Source organism: Pinus tabuliformis, chromosome 1_2 (assembly GCF_031772625.1).
Source record: "Pinus tabuliformis cultivar Carrire ecotype Pingquan chromosome 1_2, CPIR1, whole genome shotgun sequence".
Classification (NCBI taxonomy): Eukaryota; Viridiplantae; Streptophyta; class Pinopsida; order Pinales; family Pinaceae; genus Pinus; species Pinus tabuliformis.
Window position 1 is genome coordinate 402,703,268 of NC_142298.1, and position 25,180 is coordinate 402,728,447.

At 40.5% G+C, this 25,180-nt stretch overlaps 1 protein-coding gene across 1 annotated transcript in view; it reads left to right on the top strand.

Moving 5' to 3' along the window:
• Positions 1 to 25,180, top strand: part of SRT1 (sirtuin 1) — a 318,614-nt gene that overhangs the window by 209,038 nt on the left and 84,396 nt on the right. The window contains exons 11-13 of the mRNA XM_089395271.1: positions 24,030 to 24,112; positions 24,437 to 24,504; positions 24,687 to 24,789. Of these exons, the coding sequence (XP_089251397.1) occupies positions 24,030 to 24,112; positions 24,437 to 24,504; positions 24,687 to 24,789 (254 nt within the window). The remainder of the gene's footprint in view (positions 1 to 24,029; positions 24,113 to 24,436; positions 24,505 to 24,686; positions 24,790 to 25,180) is intronic.

The window sequence follows — 25,180 nt, forward strand, 5'->3', positions numbered from 1 at the left end:
AAGCCTTGTACATTTGAAGAAGCCATGAAACACCAAGTTTGGAAGGATGCGATGAACGAGGAATATGAGTTGATTATGAAGAATGATGTCTGGGATGTGGTTCCTAGACCCAAGGAGAAGTCTGTGGTCACTTCAAAATGGCTCTACAAGATCAAACATGGAGCTGATGGGAGTGCTGAAAAGTTCAAGGTCAGATTCATTGCTCGAGGCTTCTCTCAAAAAGGGAGGAGTAGACTATGATGAGATATTTGCACCAGTTGCCCGATATACCACCATCCGTTCGATCATAGCCCTTGCTGCCTCGCAAGGATGGAGACTAACACCAAATGGATGTCAAAACTACTTTCTTGCATGGCTCGCTTAAAGATGATGTCTATGTAGAACAATCAAGGGGTTTTAAGTTCAAGATCACAAGACACATGTATGCAGGTTGAAGAAAGCCCTCTGTGGATTGAAGCAATCCCCTAGGGCTTGGCATGAGAGGATTGAAAGCTATCTTATGAAGTTGAGATTTACAAGGAGCGATGCTGACCCGAACCTATACTCGAAGGTTGAAAATGACAAGCCTCTCATTCTGGTCCTTTATGTGGATGATCTATTTCTGACAGGTGATGACCCTCTCATTCATTAATGCAAGAGGGAGTTGGCTTCCGAATTCGAGATGAAGGACCGAGGATTGATGCACTATTTCCTAGGGCTGGAGGTTTGGCAAAAGCCAGGTGAGATTTTTCTTTCTCAAGGAAAATACATTGTGAAGTTGCTTGAGAGATGTGGGATGGTGGATTGCAAGTCCGTATCTACTCCGATGGAACTCAACTTCAAGAAGCTATGTGGAAGTGTTGTTGGGCCCAGATTAGTGAACCCTTTTGAGTATCGTCAACTTGTGGGGGCCCTGATGTTCTTGGTAAACTCCTGTCCTGACATATGCTTTGTTGTGAACACGTTGAGTCAATTTATGGTCGAGCCTCATCACATTCATTGGATTGCTGCTAAGAATCTCTTGAGATATCTCCAGGGCACAATCCACTATGGACTGAGATACACTGCCGGGAACTTGAGGCTACATGGATATTCAGATGTTGACTGGGCTGGCAGTGTGGTGGATCGTAAGAGCACTTCTAGATGCTGCTTCTCTTTGGGGGTCTGCTTCAATATTTTGGATGAGCAGGAAGCAAAAATCGGTTGCTTTGAGCACTGTCGAGTCTGAATACATTGTTGTGAGTATGGCCTGGTGTGAAGCTGTTTAGCTGAGGAAGCTCTTCAGTGAGCTATTTGAGCACATGCTAGATACCATCGTGATCTTCTGCGACAACCAGAGTGGGATTCGCCTATCAGAGAATCCTGTGTTCCATGACCGCTCCAAGCACATTGATATCAGGTACCACTTTATTTGGGATATGGTACAATGGGGAGCAATAAGGCTCCAACACATCAAGATGAATGAGCAGGTCGCAGATATTCTCATGAAGCCTTTGGGGAAGATCAAATTCTTAACCGTTTGAGAGAGACTTGGAGTCGTGGAAAGACTCTCCTATGAGGGTCTCGTATGAGTTGGACACTGAGCTCTGGGAGCTACTGGGGGCTTGGGGTACTTCTTGGAGCTATGAGCGACCATAGGGTGAATGGTTCACCTTCCCCTAGTGGTGCGCTAGATACAAGGTGAGTGGTTCACCTTCCCCTGTGGTACCCCATGATGGTTGACATGTGTGTAGGGTGAGTGGTTCACCTTCTGCTACGATTGCGGACACGTGTAGGGTGAGTGGTTCACCTTCCCCTACGATTGTCATATGCATAGGATGAGTGGTTCACCTTCTCCTATGGCATATGAGCAGGATGAGTGGTTCACCTTCTCTTGCTGATGCCCCGGCACGCATCCTACCCATCGAGTCTGGGACTCATGGGAAGTACCTCTCATCTGGCCAATCAGTTGGGAAAAGTGGTTAGGGACCATAGCACTACCGATGGAGGCATCGTGTACTGCCGTACTCCCTATGACTAGGATGCATGGTGTTCAACAACTTGATCTGGGATCAATGACTGCCTTTTGTCAGTGGAGAGTGGTAAGGGCTTGTGACTCACCCTCGATCACTTCTTCTTTAGAGAAGTGATGACAGAGGTGGTACATGATGACAAGATGGTATGATGATAACAAATGGATTGGTAGGTGGAATTTTCCCTAGTTGAGAGGGAGTGTTAAAATTGGCAACTAAGGCCAAATTCCACCTTAGGACAACTCATATGATGGAGATGATTATTGCATTGGATTCCTCTTTTCGAGAGGTCCAATTTTGATATAAAGATCATCTCATTCTGACAAGAAGAAGTGGAATTTTGAATTTATTCTCTCTCATGCATAAATTGTCAAGGTCGGCCTCAGTCAAATGTAGGCTTAAGACACCTAATGGATGTGTCTCCTCACCCTCAACGAATTGTATAAATAGGAGTGAACTCTAGATGTAGTGCAGGCCGAAATTTCAGAGAAACAGACCAGCATTGACCAACATTGACTAGGGCTCATTTGACCATCTTTGACTTCGGTTTTCAAGGCATAATTTCAATTTTACTAGGCCAAGTTGTTGGGCATAGAAACCGAGGTGTTTTGTGCACTTTGACGAGCGTTGTCCACAAAATTGATTTTAGATTTGATTGTAGAAAATTACAACAATTTTGTCTCTCCTTTGATTGAGTTTGACTGAACTGTTTTGGGTTGACTTTGTCTCTCCTTGAAGGTCGAATTGGACTGTTGTTGACTGCGCTGCTTGGAGGGTGTTTTGGTATTGATTTAACCAATGTTGACATTCTGGTTAGGGCTGCAGTTGATTGTTGTCGATTGCTGATTTTGAAAGGGAAATTTTGACTATGTATTGGGAAAGTGAATTTGATCTATGTACTCTCTCTCTTTGTTGAACTATTGAATAATAATTAGAAGATTTGATCAAAGGGTTTTCCCCACATTGGGGTTTTTCCTTGGCATCTACCAAATCTTGTGTCCTCTTGTCTTGGCTTGTCTTTTGCACTTGTTTTTATGTTCTATCTGCATTCACTGTCAATGTGATTGCTACTGGAAATAATTGGAAATTGTCATTGTGTTGGTAAGGAACATTGAAGTAAATTGTGCTAAAGCATAGAACATACCATTACTATCTAAAATTAGCAATTTGTTCTCTGAGAATCGATCAATCAAAAGTAGTCCGACCTTCAAGTATAAGGATCTAATTTCTGAAGAAGGTCCATTCTCTGTATAAAATCTCTTAAAGAAGTTTGGAAGAAGTAAGGAATTAGATCTGAAGCAACTTAGTCATCAAGCAAATGATGATCTTCTACTCTCACTGAGGTTTCTTGAGAAAAATTGATATACTTGTAGCTATCAGTCTTGTGAAACTGTAGTTAAATATTGAAAGAGACGTCGGTCCAAAGACAATGAACATGGTCTCTGTGGCAATCATATACTTGAAAGAAGATTCTTAATGAGCAGATGAGTACAGTGAAGAATATCTCACACCCTAAAGCAGATCAATGAAGATGGCATCCAGAATTGCAAGTCATCACGACAAAGGTAAGTAACCATAAGGTATGTATGGCATATTTTATTAAGGATCCATCATAAGATGTTTTAGGGTTGAAGATATGGCTCTAGGGTTTGTTAGTATTCTAGGGAAAGGATGAACCCTAGTATGACATGAAGAGGGAAAAGTATCTGATCTAGGGTTTGAACTTAAGAAACCCTAGGATGACCTCATGATTGCATGAAAACCCTAGAGAGATAACTTGACATCATGTTTTGGTATCATATACTTTGCTTGGGTGCTTGTCAATAAATATTGCAGGTACAAGAAGTAAAGATGGATGGGTTGAGCCTTTGTTTTAAGAAACATGATGGAAGGAGGGAACTATACGAACCCTTGGATCCTCAACACTATTCATGATGTAATTGTAGAACTATGAATCTCTGGTTTATAACGAGAAGAATTAGGAGGAGAAAAAGACCACCATGACAATCAAGAAGAAAAACATTATGATGAGATGCATCTTAAAAGAAGATGGCATCATTATGTTGAAGCAGGAGCTCAAAACATCGTTAGAAGCTTGAAAGGATAGCTAAAGTAGAAGTCTACATGGATGTAGTAATCAAAGAAAGAAAGTAGCTCTCGTTGATCTCATTGAAAGCATAAATAGTACTTGTGGGTAGAAGAATTTCATCTAGTATAGAGCTCATCATACATGATGGTATGATGACAAAGGAATGCAGCGTGTCAAGATGGTTGTCATACTCTCAAGCAAGGAAAGGAAGCTATTGAAGGAAGCCTAGGTGACCAAGAGAAGAAAAGAGGTATGTATGCATATGTTTAATGAATTAAGTCATGTCATCATGTAGTTGCAGATAACATGGATGGATACTCTACCTCATGAGTATGATCAAAGAGAAGGGATCTCTTTCATTGAAAAGATGCATGAAGGCATGACTCACATATTGACTAGATGAAATCAACATAATATGTCCTCATATGGAATATGAGGTGGTTGGTAAAGATAAAGGAACTATGGATGAAAGTTTCTGGGGAGCAATATGTGAAGAAAGAAAGAAGAGATCGTGAAAGATGCAACTATGAAACGGGAAATCAACATCCAATGACTAGAAGAATTGATCATTGTTGATTTTGGGTAGCATCAAATGTGCTCTAGCTCTGAAATTTTGTGGAGGGGCTAGAACACATGAGATATCCAAGACCCAAAAATCGTTTGGAGAAATTCCACTCGGATGAGGAGTTATTAAAATAATTAATATTTTTAATGGGTTCCTATGTCTAAACTTAGGAAAATAAAAATATTAATGGGTATTGATAAGAATATGGGTGAGAAACTAAGTGACGAGGATCAAGTCTAATTTAATCTTAGCTGTTGATTAGAGACTTAATCTTGACTGTTGATTTCTCAACAGGAAAAGTATAAATGGAGGCTTGGGGTTAGCTGGAGACACACCAAGTGATCAATCAATTCGATTTTGTTGGGGCGAGGTTTGCTGAGAAAATTGAATAGGTGACCCGAGTTGCGGTGACAGGGGTAGTAGCAGAGAGTTGGATCGGAAGGGAGTTCCGAGCTAATGAGTACCAAGCATAGAGGCAACAATAGCATTAGTGAGGCAACACAGAGGCCTACGCAGCCCAGGAAGGGGCTCACGCAGAGATGACACAAGCCAAGAGGGTTCTTGCAGTGGCAGTGTGAGATAATCGTCAGAAGTTCAAGATTTCGTTGGGAGTTCGATGTTCTAAGCCGGGAGGGCTAAAGTCGAAGCTCCTGAGAGCAAATTGATCTAGCAGAGAAGTGACACAGTCTCCCAGAGGCAAGACGCTGGCCCACACAGAGCAGATTGTGCTGGGATTTTCGCAGTGCTTGCCAGAGTCAGCCATTCAATGGATCAATTGTGACTTAGAGAACGAGGTAAACCCTCGTATGTATTTCTTGCCACTGATATTTCTCTCAAAGGTTAGCCGGTGTGAGAGGCAACCTATTGTACTCAGATTCTGCTTGCTTAATAATACAAACCCTCTATATATTGCATCGGTTTCACGCATTGGGTTTTTCTGGGGACATGTTTTCCACAAGTAACAATGTCCCTTGTGTGTTTCTCTCATATTTGTTTCAGTTTATGAACTGTATGTCAATGTAGTCTGAAGTAGTGTTTTTCATCACTATTTATAAATTAAATAACTTGTTAAATGTAATAACAATATAGGAGATGATAAACTAGTGTTTGCAGTAGAATTTTTGATGTGTAGATTCAGAAATTTTCACAATCATGACCTCTAGAGAAAAAGACCATGATAAGGTCTGTAAAGGAGACCCTTGACTTATAAAGTTTTGGAGATATGCGTATGAATATGCAGGATGTTGATGTTGCAAGCAAGCAAGATGTGATGATGAAATACCATCACAAAAGGTAACTTCGATTTGATGTTCATTTTTTTTTTTAATTTTTGAACAACATCTAGATGGGTTGATATAGGGCTACTGAAAAGAGAATGGTAGATGTCACGTACAACTAACACTCATGTGGTTGGATGAAAGATCCTAAAGGAAACATGACCCAAAAGAGGTAGCAGTATGAGGAAAAAGCCAGATGGTGGGTAGAGGATCACTTTTCGACAGAGAGAAGGATGACATGACCAATGTGGCTCGTGAAGGAAAGTGATGGATGGTCGATGCCATCCCAAAGATGAAGGCTCCATAATGTTGAAGATGAATTTCATGACATCAAAAGAAGGGGCTCTACAAGCAGTTGATAGTCCCATGATTTCCACCTATAGCAGAAATTTGCTGGAAGCAAGTCCCTGATTAAGAGGGAACTTGGACAAGCTTGGAGGATATACCCTTTATAGGAATGGGTATATCCTCCCTAGTTGAGAGGGAGAGATAGACACGTCATTCTTGTCTTCACTTTGAGAAGAAAGAATGGAGGATTTGGGTAAGCATCTGGCATCCGATACTCTTTGAGGATGAGGTAGGGAATCCAAGATATGAGTAGTCGTAGAGGACCGATATTCTTTGAGGATTGGGTATCCAAGATAAGAATAGTTCTGGAAGGACATACTCTATGAACACCTGGGTGGGATATGTTCCTTGAGGGACAATAATGATGGTGCCTATAAATCATGATCTCGCCAGCATTGTGCTTTGATCTTGTAGAGAGATAGAGTTGTTAGTCAAGGCCTTGGTATATGACAATGCTAGTTGGTATGGTGGTAAACATATGGGTTTCCAATTCAACTCTCCTTATGAAAATTCTTTAGATTGAGAATGTCCAAGTACCTTGTATGGATTATGAATACCTCCCTAGTTAAGAGGGAGTGTTGAAATATGTAACTAGGTTCGGTCTTCATAATGACATATGTAATCATGATTTTATGTATTTAATGTAGTGAGAAAAATAAATTTACTATTGTTGTTCTTGAGGCATGGGTTTCATGTTCAAAGAAATTTGTTTTTAGGTTAAGCTCACATTGTGAGCTCCCAGGGATTGTCATTGAGTCTACAAGTCATTAAGTCATTGTCATGTATGAAAGACCCATTTGGGGCATGTTACATATTGTAAAATAATTTATTTGAGTCAAAATAGAGTCAAAGTGACCCTCCAAGACCTCGTCAAGTAAGTCGGCCTACACAAGCAACAAGTCTGCCTAATATCAAGTGATTGGAAGCCTATATATAGGGCGATCAACCTCATTCAAAAATACACACTTCACACATCAAGAAGCTCGATCAAGGATAGAGACAAGAGGCCTCTTGGACAACGAAGAAGGAAGACCGAAGAGATCAAGATTTATTTTGGGCTATAACCCCTCTCACATGTGGGAGAAACTAAGGCATCCACCACAGAAGAAGCACCGAATTACAGTCAAGCTCAAGAGCCAAAACTTGGTGTCAAAATAAGTTAAGTTGCAGGCCGAGACCTTGAAGAAAAGACGCCTAGTCAAGTGAAGGAGTAAAAGTACACAAACTATCACATACCTGTCACACGTGCTAAATTTGCAGAAAAGTATAAGAAGCCAAGAAATGCAGGATGGAGGGCCAAAGTTGCAGTCTAGTATTACAGAGCCAAAATTAAGAATGAAGTTGCAACAACATCAAGACAAAGTTGACTTCGTTTGACTTGGCAAGAGAAGGAAGAAATTTGAGTTGGTCTTGGTCAAGGGTCATATGCCTTGGAATTCGTCAATTGAAGTTTTATAAGAAGAGAAGAGTGCTTGTGGGTTTTCTTCTCATTGGGAGAGGTTTTGGCCTTGGATGATCGCTTATATCTTGTGTCCCCTTGTCTCATTGTTCTTTATATTGTGGTAGCTATTTGATGAAAAGAACACAATAATAATCAAGTTGAAGAAGAATATAATTAAGTAAAAAGTCGTCACAAGCAGTTATCAATGAAAGAGAAATCACCTATCTTTCTGCCCTTAGATTTCTCAACATGCAGGGGGCACTCAAGAGGGCCCTAGGAACTAGGGTGATGGCGACAATAATAAAGGGGTAGAGCTCATGTTTGGCTTTTTCCCACATGCTAAATTTTATTGTTTTGACCATCTTTTGCATTTTGTGGTATTGTTTCCTTTTGTATGTGGCCATGATAATGCTTTTATCTTTTTTTTTTTGTGTTGCATCAACCTTCGGGGCATCGCTCCAGGCCTGACCCAGATACGTGGACAAGGGGGGAGGGTGTTGGAAAATGTAACTAGGTTTAGTCTTCATTAAATGTATTTGAGTAATCTTGTAATGTACTTGTCAAAAGAATAAAGAAAAGATTTTATTATTATTATTATTGTGACTTATTAAAGCATGGGTTTCATGCTTGGGTCACCATGTTTTAGGTCAAAGTCCCCATTGTAGACTTCTAGGATTTATTCTGAGTCAATAGAGTCATTGTACTTTTAAAGAGACCCTTCTCAAGCTTTTGAATCATGTAAAAAGGTTTAGTATTGAGTCAAATGTAATATATGTATCCTCCACATCAAGTTGCCCTAAGGACATCAATTCGATCTCCCTTGAACCCTATAAATAGAAGCAAGTTGAATTCATTTGGAGCATCTCATCTCAAGCAAGTTCGATATCTCTAAGGAAGTCAGAGAAGTCTGAAATGTGTCTGAGGCCAAAAGAAGTGCGAGTTGGGTGGAGTCTAAGGAGAAGAAGAAAACATAAATTTTGGTTATGATGCAGTAAGCTACCTGATGCCAGAAGCTGCCTAATGTTGGAAGCTGCTACATAGTCGAAGTTGCTGGAAGAGAGTCGAAGTTCTAGGAGGCTGACTTGGTGTGAAGGGAAGGTTTGGTCTTTGTCTAATGTGAAGAGTCTCAAAGAATACTATTGAAAGGAAGAGAATTTTGATTGGGTTTTCCCCTCGAGGGGGGTTTTGCCCTGGCATAGTGCCTATATATGGTGTCCATTGTTTTATGTATTTTTGCTTTGGTAATTGCTTGATGAACTAAAAGAAGGAAGATATAAAGAAAACCTAATAAGAAGTCAAGAACATCACAAGTAATTATCAAGTATATGAAAATCTTTCTACCTTTCTAATTTTCTAACAAAGGGGAGTACTAAAGTCATGTGGACCCATTGGTCATGTGGACCCAGAGAGGGAAGATGATGAAATAGGCATGTAATACGCGTAGGGGAGTGAAAAATGTGGAATGGGAAAACGAGACTGTGCTACCAAAATCGAGGTTTCCCAAGTAGTGTCCATCCTAAAGCTATAAGCCTATAGGGGAGATCCCACGAGACTAGGGTTGAGGATTATCCCCCATTTAAGGTGAGGGAACAAGACTATAGTTGAAATCCTTCCTCCTTCCAAGTCAACCAATAATCCATTCCCAAGCGTGCCCAAGGAAAAACAAGGATAAGCACTTGATTGCACAATGAATGACATACCTTTAGGATTGGATGGCCCACCTTTAAACATACGCTCTTGACAGATGGGCAAGGGGACGTACGACCGACTCGGGGAGTGGAGATCAACTGGCACATATATCGGCTACATTGATGGCTGTCAGTGGTTGTTGGCTGCTGGTTGAAGGCAGATCAAGGAGAAAATTTCTCTTATGCTATCACCCACAGGTGGTGGGTAACAGGGCAATAAATTCAAAGGAGGGCAAGGTCAATGATAGAAGGACTTTGATGAAGAGTGTGGAAGACTAAATAACTTCTTTTAGAAATCCTAGAAACTTCTTTTAGTAGGAGATTTAAGATCAAAGGATGCATGCGACAAGTTCCTTTGATGGATTCTTGAATAACAAATTTCGGGTAACATGTAGTAACAAGATTTCATGCATGGTTTTGTATTTTTAATATGGCACAATAAAAACCTTAATTTTACAAAATAACATGCAAAATGGAAGAAAATGACAATAAACTTACACTATTCAATCTAGAATTGCTTCACCAATCCAAAGATAGCCCCTCCATGCAAAAATATCCCTCCCAAGACACAATTCATTCCATCAATTATCCATTGTGTCCAAACGAAAAAGAGAAGACAACTAGTGCACACTCACTCAAGAGAAAAGAAGAGTGTGTGTGATGATAATGCAATGAAAATGGCTTCCCTTTATTTATATAAGGGCAACCAAGTCAATTTTCATTAATTTACAATGGAAAAGCCCTAAAAGCTTGCTTGAATCATTCAACTGGGCTAATAGGTCATAGGATGACTTAAAGATAGCTTTACAAATGATATATCATAATAAAAATGACATAAATCCTCTACACATGTGGGAAAGGTTCTACAACATGTTATCATCCTCCAAAAATGGGCATCTCCATTAAGTGACAAAGTGGGTCCAATTGTGCTCCTCACCCCAAGGGACATGATCAAAATGCATGGGTAAATCTTCAAGTAATATCTCGTCCACCAAGTTGTCATCTTCAAGAAGGTTCACATTGCCTTCGTGTTGAGAAATCTAGGGCAGCTAGATTAGGTGATTATTCTTACTTTGATAACTTCTTGTGATGTTATTCTACTTAAATTGATTACCTTTCTTCTCTTGCTTGATTATTATTAATGTTCTCTATCATCAAACAACTACCAAAACAATGAAGAACAATGACACAAGATATAGGCGATCAACCAAGGCCAAAACCTCTCCAATCTAAGAAGAAAACCCACAAGAATTTTTCTCTTCTTATATAACTTCAATTGATCAATTTCAAGACCTATGACCCTTGACTAAGACCCCTCTAAGACCAAGTCAAGGCTTCTCCTTAATGAGCTCTTCTTCCTCCAAGTCAACGCTGGTCAAATTTGATTCACAACCTTAGATTTCGGCCTTTGCTTAGAATTTCGGCACGCTGTTGTAGGTCTACAATTTTGGCCTCTTGTACAAAAATCCTAGCTCATATGTGTGACTAGAATATGGACAAATTTCCCTCTCTTCTCCTTCGCTCGACTTGAGATGATCTCCTTGAAACTTCGACTTGCAAGAAAGATTCTTTTCCCACCTTGTTTCAGCCTCCTTGAGGTGTTTGGCTTTGCTGCAATGAATTCTGCCCTAGTTTCCTCGCACGCGTGAACATAAATAGCCCAAAACAGTTCTTGCAAAACTCCCCTTTTCTCTTCATTGGATTCTTCTTCCCTTCACTACGTATCTTCGCTCTTCTTGTGCTTCCACAAGATGCTTGAGTGAGTGTATTTGAATGAGGCCGAGTGCTACTTTATATAGGCTTTTGAAGTGTCCAATGGGCCGACTTGTCCTTCTAGATAAGTCGACTACTTTTGAAGGCCGACTTGATTGCTAGCATCATGACGAGGTCTTGGAGGGTCTTTTGACTCTACTTTGGCTCAAATAGATATGTAAATTGCCCAAATGGGTCTTTCATACATGACAATGACTCAATTAACTTGTAGACTGAATGACAAGCCCTAAAAGCACTCAATGGGTGCTTGACCTAATAATAAATTTCCCTTGAGCATGAAACCCATGCCTCAAGAATAACAATAATAAATTTATTTTTTTCTTTACATAAAGTCATGATTACATATGCCATTATGAAGACCGAACCTAGTTACATGTTTCAACACTTGGTAGGCCATGCCTCGGTGATATGGTAGCCTTAGGATAAAGCGTTGGTCTCAAAACATGGTGTGCTAGCCCTCCCAAACCATCACAAGTGGTCTCTTCATCATCTTCTTGACTTTGGAACAAGGCAATGTCTATTAAACAAGATACCTGGGGGTATCTTGTGTCCATCCAAGATCGTCATCAATCAAGCCAACACCTTGGCTTCTTAGCTTAACGTTCCAACATCTAGAGGTGTAACAAGGGGTATACAACCATGTGGAGGCTCCTCAAAGCCCAACCTTCATATTAGGAAGGGAAATGTTGGGTATGAAATGTTTATTTATTCTCAAAGCTAGGCTAGTCACCCTCTTTATTACGTTGCAGAGGTGTCAAGCCATCTGTCAAGGAATCTTTGTTGCACTATTGATGAAACTCCTGAAATATGCCCTCAAGATCAAGTGAGATCAACACCATTAGGGACAAAAGCAATTAAAGTATTGTAGTGGACCATATTCAATGTTAGGGGCACAAGAATACTTCACACAAACCTTCAAATGTATTTCTAGCTCATGCTTTGTAGGCAAGTTACAACACTTATGTTACATATGATTATACAATTAGCCCTAGTAGGTTCTTTCAACACATAAAGGGAAGGACATTTCACAGGTTGACCCATCAATTCATAGGTGCATGTGATAATTGTGGTCATGGAATGGGAAAGATTTCAAGGAAGATTGCCACAACCATGGTACTAGCTAAACGAGGTCCAACATCTTGAGTATAATTATGATGTGTGTGTCTAATGGTGGAGGCATGAGTTACCCCTTTCTTTGGCCTACTTTTTCTACCCGTTTGGTGTGCCTTTTACTTTAAGGATCTGTCTTTCTTTCTTGCATAACTTAGGTGACCTTACTTACTTTATGCTTTTCCAATACCCCTTAAGGATGTAGCAGTTTATTGCTCATCGAGGTTGCAACATTCATAAGTTCCTTTATTTAGATAGAGCATGGAATGCTTAGGAACTGGGTGATGGGTAATGCGGGGCAGGAGCTCATTCTATGCTTTTTCCAACATGTTTATTCAATGTCACAACCATCTTTTGCATTTTGCATTTTCTCTTATTTACGACTTCATATGCTTTTATCTTTCTTTTAGCTATATCAACCTCTTAGGGCAAATTTTTGGGCGCTGACTCAGAGATGAGGATATAAGTTACTAGTCCCAATGATCAATGACAATCAACCAAAAGGATGGAAGTGGAAACAAAGGAAACATGGTAGGTCATAAGTATGGATTACCTTGGGCACACTATATCAATCAGTGCCTCCTGTCACCCACCAAAAGTGGGTGACCCCATAGGAAATTTTTTGTCCCATCATCTCTTCTAGCCGGCCAGCCAACATCCCTTGACATCCACTAGTAGCAGATGACAATGTGCCATTAATATCTTTGCCACTTGCATCAGTCATATGTTTCCTCGCCCTTTTGAAAAGAGCACATGTTGGAAGGTGGGCTTCCGATCAAAAGGTACTTTATTCATTTTGCAATTAGGTGCTTATGCTTGTTTGTATTTTGGGCATTTGACATGGATTTTGGTGTATCCTAGAAGGAAGAAGGGTTTTGAGCGTGATCTTGCTCCCTCACCTTAAATGGGGGGTCATCCTAGTCTAGTGGGACCTCCCTTGATGGCCCAATGGGTATAGGAGGGGCACTACTTGGGAAATGCCGATTGAGATAACATAGTCCCAATTCTCCCTATTCCATACTTACCACTATCCATCTTACATTACAAGTCCTATATTGTGCCTCCCTTCTTCGGGTTTAATTGACCATTGGTTCTTTAGGATTTGACACCATACATCCTCATACCTAGGTAGGCCCCGAAACTTTACCCTGGGAGGTTGATGCAGCTAAAGAACAAGAAAAATCATATGATGGCCAAAAGTAAAAACATAAGAAGATCAAAATGCAAAAGATGGCCAGGACATACAAATTAGCATGTGGGAAAAATCCTAGCATAAGCTCTACCTCACTCATTATGGACATCACCCGGTTCTTGAGCACATGTTGCTCTTCATATTATGAGAAGGAACCCTGGCATGTCCCAACCGCTGATGGGAAATGAGATGCCTCATCATTAAGGGGGTAATAAATACTATACATCATACAAAGCAAGTCCTAACCCTTTGCGCTACGTGCAACAATACAAAGAAAAATAAAGAAAAGGTAAAAGGCGCACAAGAGGGGTGGAAAAACAAAGGACGAGTTGGTAACTCATGCATTCATGATTTCTCCCTCCCCACATCTATACACTCAAGATGAGGAGTCTATCATATTTGGTCGCTTTGACGATGGCACTTGGCCATGAAGTCTTCTCCCCTCTGTTTCATCATTATTCACATGACACCTATCAATTGAAGGGTGGACCAAGGACATGTCACTTCCTCGTGGGTCTTGGAAATACCTAATAGGGTGGTCTATTAATGTTAAAATTGGCAACTAGGGCCAAACTCCATGTGGGTCATCTTATTAATGTCAGCTGATATTTTTTTTGGATCCCTGCCATCGAGAGGTGTAGGATTGATCTAAAGATCATCCGATTCCGATAAGTATTCATGGAGATATGAATTTATTAGTGTTATGGGACAATTCGTCAAGGTCGGCCAGCAACCAAATAAACCCCACTTGTGCTCAACGTTTTAGTATAAATAGAGGTGGCCTTCAAGTCATTTCTACACACACTTGGAATCTCTTCCTCTCTATTTGTCTTTGGGTTTTAGTAGGAGAAGAGATCCTAAGGGATAACGCTGCCCTAATGGAGAAAGGCTCTATGCTGCCCTAATGAAGAAGCCCTAACGCAGTTAATCAAAGAAGGCTCTACGCAGTCAAAGGGAGACCCTCACCACTGTCATGAAAGGGATTGAAGTAGGCTCCCTCGCTGTCCTATAAGGGTTTACTATATGCCCTAAATTGCTATGCGTTCAAGCCTTAGCCCTAGTCGCAGGTCTAAAGGGAGATCTCTGTTTTGAGGCCATAGCATGGGAGGCTAGGGCAACATGGGTTGGAGGACTGTTTCATGGGTTGAACAAAGTCCGAAGTCTGTTGTAGGAAGCCGTGATGCTTGTTGTGCTAGGCCGAGGCCTTGGGAGCTGAACGCTAGCTTGTTTAAAGGCTAACGAATGGTTTGTATCATTGTTGGAGGGTGTCGTGAGCAGCAGTAGTGTTGTGTGGTAGGCCACATGCCATACCACTACAGCAAACCTAGTGTGGGTAGATTTGAGGGCTGTCTTGAGCCCTTACCTTCAATGTGGAGGAGGAGCATCTCTCCTTGCCTAGTCCACAGTTTTTGAAGGGCTGTTCGAGGACTGTTGAGAGGAACTTAGGGCTGCAACAGTATGCCCAAGTGCCCTAAACAGAACAGTCAGGAACAACAAAGTGTCAAGCAAATTTGAAGCAGTGTTAGAGGTGCATTGGGTCAAGGATATTGACTAGATTTGGATCAGACTTGGAACAGCCTGTGGGGGCCACATGTTGGGTCAACATGGAGTGATGAATACCCCAAAGAAGTGTAGCGGATGTGATGAATGCTGTGGCATAGACAACATAGTATATGTCAGTTGTATACATAGTACAACATAGTGTTATCAACATATAGTGATGGGTAGCAATGCAACATAATGTAAAAAGGGTGTAGCATGGTATGATTCATAGTACATCTCTATGTATGATGCAGATACATGGTTGGATGCTACATGTCTTCATGCATCAGTGAAATACAACAAGCTTATACATGGGACAACTGCAATGACACTAGGACAACTGCAAGCTTGGTGACACATGGGACAGCTGCAACATGGGACAACTGCAAGCATGAAGAATCATGGACAGCGGCAGCATGGTAAAGCATGGACAGCAACAAGTACAGTGCAACAAGTACATTGGGACAATAGTAAGCATGGTGCAATAGTGGCACTATGTAGAACAGTGTTAAACACTAGGACATCAACAACATGAGGTCCAACATTGTGATGATGGGTGCAGCATGGTGCAGCACGGTGAGGTGTAACATGACGACGAGATGCAACACTATGATAGGTGAAGGAGTCACCTTGGAGAATCAGTTGAAGCAACATGTCTTCAACTGATCTCATGTATCATCATCCTAGGAGATGATCTATGCTCTTATCTAAATAAGTCAAAGTGTTGACTTCTATTGTAAATGTACTATCTCTATCTCTCTCTCTCTCTCTCTGCTGAACTATTGAAGATCATATAAGAAGAATTGACAAAGGGTTTCCCCACATTGGGGTTTATCCTTGGCTAGCGCCACATCTTGTGTCCTCTTGTCTTGGATTGTCTTTTGCGATTTATATTTATGTTCTATCTGCAGTTTACTTTAATGCTGATGTGATTGCTAATCTGGAAAAGATATTGAGCTAACTGTGAAAATTGAAATAAATTGCTCTAGCATAGAACATACCTAAATTTAACAATTAACCAATCCTACCTAGGGAGGTAACACCATTGCGAGTTCAAAGCCTTAATTTTGGAGGGGAAGCCTTATTTGAAGTCTCAAATTGCCCATTACTTTCGAGCTTGGTTCATTTAGATGAAAAAATGATCAAATGTACCTAATGATATAGTTGCAAGCACTGGATATTGTGTGTAATTGTCAGGTGGTTCCACAGACATGGCTTGGACAACTTAACTGGGGACCAAGTCTTTTAAAGGAGCATATTGACACCCAAAGGTGTGGTGTTGAGAGACATGGGACTCCAAGCAGTAGAAGAGCATCATAGATACTTGTGGGAACCTCTAGAACCCACAATGTTCCAACTTCCAACACTTTACCTTACAGTGATGACTTTTATGGGTGATGCACCTGGATCCAACATGCCCCTAGCCGGCTTAGTAGTATTAGAGGGATGGTAGTTGATCCAAGGCCCAGAGGAGGATGGTTTCACAATTTGAGACATGGGAGGGCTAACACCACCTTGAAAGCCTCCAACATTGGAGTAGAGATAGGCATTTTGACTCCTGGAAACCCATGAGACCACTTTTGTGCCCCAAGATAAAAATTGGGGACCACAGAGGAGCATTGACAGAGACCTAAGGGCCAACTCTTAGGAGGTGATTTTAGAAGGCTTCTACTCCCATCTCGGCACCAAGAAGCCTCAATGCTAGACCTAGAAGGGTTCACGTATGCATAACATCACCATTCTCTCTCCTACGACTCACGTGTGGGAAAGAGTTGATTTTATTCTTTGGCTACTAGGTTAGCGTGTGACCTAGCTTGTGATTGGCACATTATTTTAGTATTTTAAGGGGCCTTAGGCTAAAATTAAAAGTTGAACTCCTCATATAATTATAGGAGAGATTCATTCTTGTAAATCATCATCACACACTTGGGGTTTTTTTGTCGCTTGAGCTAATTTAACCTTCTTTCTTGTGCAGAATTCGGATATATGCATGCATTTTGACATTTGGAGTTTATTTGTTTATCTTTGGAGCTACTCTTTGGATCAAATGGATGGATTCTTTTTGCATGTTATCTTATAAGTGTAGCTATTGTTGAATATTTATTTTCTAATGTCTAATGTATGGAACATGTTGAATCTAGGGTTTGCTATTCTGCTCTAATTTGTTGAAAATTTATTGAATGTTATCCAGATATCTATATTGCATGCATTACTCATGAATAACATGTGAATGAATATCCTAATGGTGATCTTTTACTAGCTCTCCCATGAAAATTTCATTATCCATTGCATAGATAATTGCTTGAGTTTTGGAGCTAGGGCATCAAAATTTCAACCTCCTTATAAAGTCTTTGGCTGTCCTATCAAATCATAAACTCCATACTCCTGAGTCCTAATGAACAGGGGATTAGTCCATTTTGTTAGTGATCAAACTTGACTTTTACCCATAAATTCTTCCTTCTCTAATTCGGCCCCTTTAAGGTCAAGCTTACTAAACCAGGGCTTGGTGCAAATCCCTAGGCAAGGTATATTTTCAGCGTTCAAGAGCCTAAACATCAAGAGGAGGGTATTTGCAACAAAATCTATCCTTTTGATGGGCATCCACTTCAATCTTGTTTGTAAATTTCTTTGCCCTAGTTGTTTGTCCTAGGGTAAACCCTAGTCGAATCTTGCTTCAACCTAGGGGCTTGTTTAAGGGTTTCATGTGCATTAATCTTGCTAATATACATTGTGGGAAATCCTTTCTGCTTGCCTTGACCTTTGGCCATCCCAACACTCAACTTGCCAATCAAGCCCTAGGTCTTGTTCTTCATTTTATAGGTTTCTACAAGGAAAGCGAATTGCCTCCTATTGGGGCCTTGAGCGTAAATCAAGCCTTTCTTGTAAAAAGCTTCATTGTGTCACCTTGTATCCTAACGTTAGAATATCCATTAGGTGACCTTCTCACATACTGAGACTCCTCCCATCGGTGAAAATCCGTAAAGAGCAAGGGGTTTTGGTTGTGGTGATAGTGGGCCATCACCCCATTGTTGTCACTTGGTCTAGTGTTAGCCTTGTAGGGTGCCCCTCTCCAAGGTTTGCTACATTTTGCGTCAACACCTCCTATTAGTGCCCTTCCTAATAGTGGAAGAAAAAGGGCCTCAGGGTAGGTCACACTGGACTAGGGTCAAAGGATAACCTCCTAGGTAAAGTATGGGAACAAGGGTACAATCTAGAGTTGTCTACTATCTATCTTGGCCTGTGATCCATATTAAAATGCCCTTAACATTATATGAAAGCACATGATTACAAAAATGGTTAGTGTACCTTTTGATAGATGACCCCACTTCCCTCAAGAAGTACGCTAGATGAGAGAGAGCATTGACTAGAGCATCGGTGGAGTGGATCATCATGGGGTTGTTGGTTCCCTGGCTAACCAAAGGGGAGATAATTTTTCGCCTAGGGCTACCCACTTTTGGTGGGTAACAGGCCCTATGCGTGGCCTCATACAGATAGACCCTTTTTGTTTATCACCATCATCTATGTGTATTCTTTTTACCAAAGGCTCACTATACAAACCTCCTCTACTCTATCCAAATGAATCTTTAGTACACTAATTTACCAATAGCTCACCCTCCTTATTTCTTGCTAAATGTATAATATAAGCATCCTCTTCACCACCAACATACAACCAAGAAGAGATTGGAGAGAAATGAAGTTGCTGGCAAAACTTGTGATGCCAAGATGCACCAACCCCCTATTTCTTGTGAATTTCCTCATTAGTCTAAGAATAACTGTGTGATAAGATTATGAATTTTCTGATTCAGATCATTGATATGGTAAATTTTGCCCATATACTCATCAAATTGGTGCAGATGGAAGAACATTACCATGCATTGTGTGGTTTCCCATGATGTTTTTTGCTCCTCCAATATAATAGAGATATTGGCCTTTTCCTTTTGAAAGATGCTCCCCTTCAACTTGTCATAAGTAGGGCCCTTGTATCCTAGGCCAGAAATAGCAGCCACATCAAATATTGCCCTAGAAAGAACAATGTTATTAGCTATTCTAAATGGTGCGGTGCTCCATAGGAAACACTTTCCCACAACTCTACATGCTTCTTCCTCTTGTTTCTTAACCACTGATCTGATAGAATGTTGTACCCCAACCCCACTGCTGGGAACAAAGAAAAGTGATGTTCCTTTGGAAGGTGAACCCGTGGAGGCCCTCTTGCTTCTCCTGTCCATGGCATGCTTGTGTTTCTTGGTATTCTTCCAGCTTCAATTTCAATCTGCATAGCTTCTTTGTCTTCTTCCTTATTCATTTCATTAATATTTTGAGGAGCTTTTCACTGTATTTCCGGGGTTGATTGTCTACAAACTACAACCTCATGGCTTGGGATTCTTGCAAGGTGGTGTTTCAAATGGCTAATGCATCCATTCATCTCTTTTCCACAAAGCTCACAATCCAACCTTTGGTGATTTGACCCCTTCTGAGGTTTGACATATTGCCAAAATGGATCCAAAGTCTTTGGCATGTTGGTGGGGTGATATATCCAACCCTAAGTTGCATGAAACGGGGAAATGGGTACGAGTTTCCAAAACAGGCACGGGTACGAAACATGACCTCCCCAAATTTTGGAAACAGGGAAACACAATATATATATATATATATATATATATATATATATATATATATATATTAGGATATTTAAGAAATATGTGCAATCATAAAGCATATATGATACATTCTAATTTATTACACTAAGATTAAATTGTGAATTGTCAATGCATAAACTATAAGTCTCTAAATTTACATCACATTTACTCATGAATGATATCATAATGAAAATAACAATATCAAAAATCAGCCATGAGAAATTTCTAATTTCTTGTCTCGTGCTTGATTGGGAGTCTCCTCCTACATAGTTGAACGACCTTAGTGCTCTTGATTAAATACAAGTTCCATACCCTAGTACCCTACGTGCTCTTGATTATTGGGAGTCTCTCCTGCATAGAGGGCTTGGTTCTCTTGATTAAATACAAGTTCCATACCCTAGTACATGACAAAATCCAATGGAAAAATTGTAATCCCCCCAATCCTGAAATCCTGAAAAACAGATAAGTCTGCTGGATTTTGAGTGAGATCTAAAATTCTACTTTCTCCATATGAAATCCAATGAGGGCGAAACCACTCTCAAACATCCTGAGTCATTTCATGGTAATGTTAAAAATTTAAGTAAAAGTGACATTCTCCTTTATTTTTCATTTTCAAAAAATAAAGGAGAATGTCACTTTTACTTTAAGAATTTAACATTACCATGAACTGCATAAGGCCACAGGTTTGAACATTAGGCTGCCCCACTGAATAAATCCTCTTTTTATAACTTGAGAGGCATCTAGAAGCATCCAAAAGATATTTTAGTCACCCAATAAAAAATTAGAAGCGAAAACATAAAAAAAATACAAGAAAAAGTCAAGTTAGAAGAGGAAACTCCACCGTATGGCCTAGAAATGCGTTTCCAGCCATACTGGCCACGTTTCCTCCTCGAGAAACGGGTCAGTACGGTTGGAAAAGCGTTTGCAAGCCGTACGGTACGAGTTTCCTCGTTTTTGGCTAGAAACGGACCCTTCTCCAACGTTTCCTGCAACTTAGATCCAACCTAGGGAAAAACATAAGCAAAAGGAAATCAACACTAAAGAATGCTCGTAAAAATAATCAGACCTAGAAAATTGTTCAATCTCTACAGAAAAATTAGCAACAAGAGACAGACCAATTACATGGTTGAATTTGGAAATTTAAGACATCCCCGGTAATCTGAAAACCACAAATAGAAATCAATCCCCACTACACAAAAAATATCTTATGGCGATGAAAATCCTCGTTTTCCCTCTTAAAATTGCTGGAAGATTCAAATCTTGTTTGATCATGATCTTTATAGTGGCTCACTAACATATTAAGAAAATATGATTTTTTCTACTTATAGGTTTTCTTTCCCGGTGATAAGTTTAAAAATATCCTGATATTTTTAATTTATTGTGCTAAATTTGAAAATATTACCACCTTGCACTATTTTCCCAATGGTATATTGTTTATCTGAGGTTTATCGTAATTATCATGATAATTGTGATAAATTTGCTGAATCGTTGCAGAAAAAATAAAAGGCAATATCATAGATGTATTTAATGTCAAACATGACATTCCATTGATTATTGTTGAATTTCCTCGATCTTGGGTTTAGGATAGAATCTTAAAACCTCTGACGCTACCAAACCAAGAATCTCAACGATACTACTTTGCACAACGGAATATAAACAATAGTAAATCACATATGCACAGAATATAGACAACTTTTTACAGTTTGCAACCCAACTTCGTTATATTAAACAACATATTATACAACATTCTAGGGATCTCGTACGAAGGATAATGGCCCTCATACATCCACCAGTACAAGATACACAACTAGGGCTTGGTGTCAATCCATCGACAACCAATCTACCCTCAACAAGATACTTTGACCATCTGGCTGTAGCGCACTCTCTCAGCTCCTCTCGGTCGTACCCTGTACCTGCCCGGTCCTTTGGCTTCCGATCTGTAGCTCCTGCCTCTATCAATGCTCCAAGTCCATCTAGCCACTGAATCTCGGCTATCCAATCTGCTCTCTAGTTGTGCCTTCGTCCATCAAGGCCACAACACATTGAGACTCTTGTCGAGTTGTTCACAACTCCACTTGTGAACAACTCTCAATCTGCCCATTACTGCTCCTCAGCTACTCAGGGACTTCAGCCCACTATGGTCTTCCTACGCTGCTCCGATGAAAACCAACATAGGGCACGAAGGGCTGCCACCTATCACTGCAAGATGTCCATCTCCCACAATGAATACGGGCTTGTAGGACTGCCAATCATCTGTTGTAGAAGTCCTTCTCCACATACAAGTCTAGGGCTGCTCAACTGCTTCTCTGGTTCGTCAACCCTTGAGCTCAACAACTGGCTCTCTCACAACCACCTTTGTCCATCAAGGTGTTTCTCACCGGGCTCCAATTTGGACACTAAGTGCCCAATCTCGTCCACACTTGGTCTACTCTCATGCTGCCCTCCAACAGTCCACGAGAGACCAAGTCCACACTGTAGCATCTGCACCTAGTTAGGGCGTCCTCACACTTAGGAGACCCTTACACATGGCTGCCCAAAGACTCCACCAATCTGCCCTTTGCTTCTGCAATAAAGGAGCTATTGCACAAATCTGGGCATCAAGTTTCACTGTGAAACTGCCCACTGGTTAGGGCGTCTAACATGCTATGTCAGCCCTACCTCCTTGGCTTTCACAGGCTGCAATGTCAGTCCTCTCCTAGTACACCCTTCTCATGAGTTGATGTGTCACTGCTGCCAGGTCTGCAATCTGGTTAGGGCTAATATCAGTCCACATCAGCGCTAGATCCTTGCCTCTACACCTTTTCTACAGTTGCGGTTTTCTTCTCATTGTAAGTTGCTCCCTTTGCTGCCAATTGAGGACAAGTTTGTGGTGGTTTTGGCTCTTCCAAACAGCCACTACAACTTCGACCCTCTCTGCAATAATACAATGGATCTGCTGCCCACAATTCTGAGACAAAACCACACTATACACCAACCCAGAATTGTCCTATACTTAGGACACCATCCCTTGCATCATAATCAACACACAATCATCCATGCATACCTTGGTTTGCAGGTCTGTTCATTGTTGCATGTTCTGCTCCTGGTTAGGGCTGATTACCAACTGCTACAGCCCCCTAATCACCCTTCAGAATCACTCCAGCAACTGCGGTTTAGCTTCAACGTGCTCCTTTTGTCAAGTATGCAAGTCTAGGAAGAAACCAGCCTTAGATTAGGCCGTCTAGACCTCTTTTTACTGCGCTCTCTTCTTCCAGACTCCTGTTTAGGCTTGCTGTTCCCTACAGCAACCTAAAACAACCCTTGCAACACTCCCAAATCATCATGCTAGTGCGCTGTAGCAAACAGAGCCTCTTTTCCACTAATCTGCACCCAATACAGCCCTTATAACCCCTCTCTGTAATGCGCCTCCTCCCTGCAAAAGCTCGGACCTGTACCAAGACACTTCAAATCCACAGAAAATGCCCCACACTGTCCTCGTTTGCATCTGCGGCTGCCTCAGAGAGGTATGGAGGTGATTCGATGCACTTTTATGATCCAAATAGCATCACACACACCTCTTATTTATATCTCAAGGTGTGGCTCCAACATAACGTCCAAGAGGGCTTGTCTAGCTGTCATAAGGCCTCCAATCACTAGGCAGACCTTAACCAAGCCCACACACAAACTTCAAAAATTCATATCTTCACTTCTAGAGCTCCGATTTGAGTGATGTTCAAAGTGTTGGAATTGGCACGCCAAGCTCTATCACCTCAAAATTTTCTCATGCTCAAATTCATCATGGTTTTGGCCCAAATCCCGATGGTTGCAAAACCCCAGGCTTGGGTTCTAGGCCCACAAGCCTACTTGTGGCGCTTTGACCTCCAACCCTCAAACACTAGGGCTTGGAGTACCTCCCAAGCTACACAAAAATCAACAATTATGATATGAATGACTAAGTATTTAGAAAGGCCAGGGCAAGTAAAACTATTATCGCAGCAAGGGGAAGGAAAATTGTTTGGCTTTGCATACATCAAGGATTCATATGATCACCCTTGCAAATGTACTTTTCTTTTATTCTCCTTAACTGTGCTGATGTTACATTGCTTCTAGAGTTGTGTTTTAAAGTTTTACTAGTAGTAGCTGCCCCCATTCCTTCCGAATTGTAGAGTGCTTATATAAATTTTAAAATTTCACAAGTAGAATGCTTTTGTGTTGTTTTTCCTAAAATTAAAATGTTTTGCCACAAAAAACCGAGTTAAGAGTAGAATCCATGATTCTTCCCTGGGAGTATTGAGGTTGATTTGTTTCACATACAAAGTAATGTTGCTAAATGGTAAATGATAATTCTTGTAGAACAGGAGTTTTTTGGTGTAAAATAACAGTTGTTATTCTTGCAGAGAAAAGGGCCATGAAGTGGAAGCTTAGGATTTCAGGTGTGCATGGATTCAAGGCACCATTACCTTTTCTCGAATCTGTGGAGGTTAGACTTGTCTATTCTTCAAGAGAGAAGTAGCACTCAAGAATGCTATTTTCTTATTTTGTAGCTAATGACTTTTACTTGTCTATTGTATGAAGTAGAAAGACTTATTTCCTTTCTGAGCAGACCCATGCTACTGTAGTACTTTACTTCTGTGCGGCTCTTTCTTTAAATATCAGTCTCTAAGCAGAAATATTGGGTTTTGGCTACTAGTTTTGGCATTCAACTCATAGATTAAACATACTGTCCGTTTATGTAGTTGAGTAGTTATTCCAAACTTGTTCATTTTTATAATTTAAAGTTATCAGGCAATGATAATGTCTGCAGGTTAGCTTTCCAGATAGACCCGATCTGAAAATTGCTGTACTGAAGAAGCAGCCCTTTTTACTGATAAGGTAATATGGAGTTATTTGACTGCAAGACATCATGTTTCTAATCTAAAATATCCACCGTAGGATGACTGTACATTGTCAACAACCCTGTCATGTTAATGATCCACAAGGCAACTTAAATTAGGGATTTCAAATTTTGAGGTTTGCAATTTATTTTTTTAGATTTTAACTACATGTTTTTCCAGAGAGACTCTTAGATCAAAATCATTCATAATCTCAGTGAAACTTAATTTTGGCGAGGGCTGTGGCTGTTCATCAGTTGAACTGGATTTCCCCATGGACTCCCAGGTATCAAATATTTGTTCTCTGCACTTCTTTCCAGAAGAATTAATCTTTTTGATTGAAAAAAAAACAGTGGCTTGAAGCAATGAGGATGTATTATGTATCGTGTTGTTTCATAATCAGAAAATATCTACTCAATTGTGCTTCTTTCTGTGCACTTAGAATACAAGAAGGTATATGTAAAAGGTGGTGTTTGTTTCTAATACCAAAGTTTGCATCATATGCAATATTTTAACAGGAAAGACATTTTTTATTGTGCGAATATTTTGGATGTGCTTTATTGTAAAAAATCCTAGGAGCAAGTTTATCTGGTTTCCTTTATATATCAGTTTATATTGTGCTCTAATTACCCTAACACTGGGACACGGGAAGCCTTGACCCCCCCACAAGGGAAAAT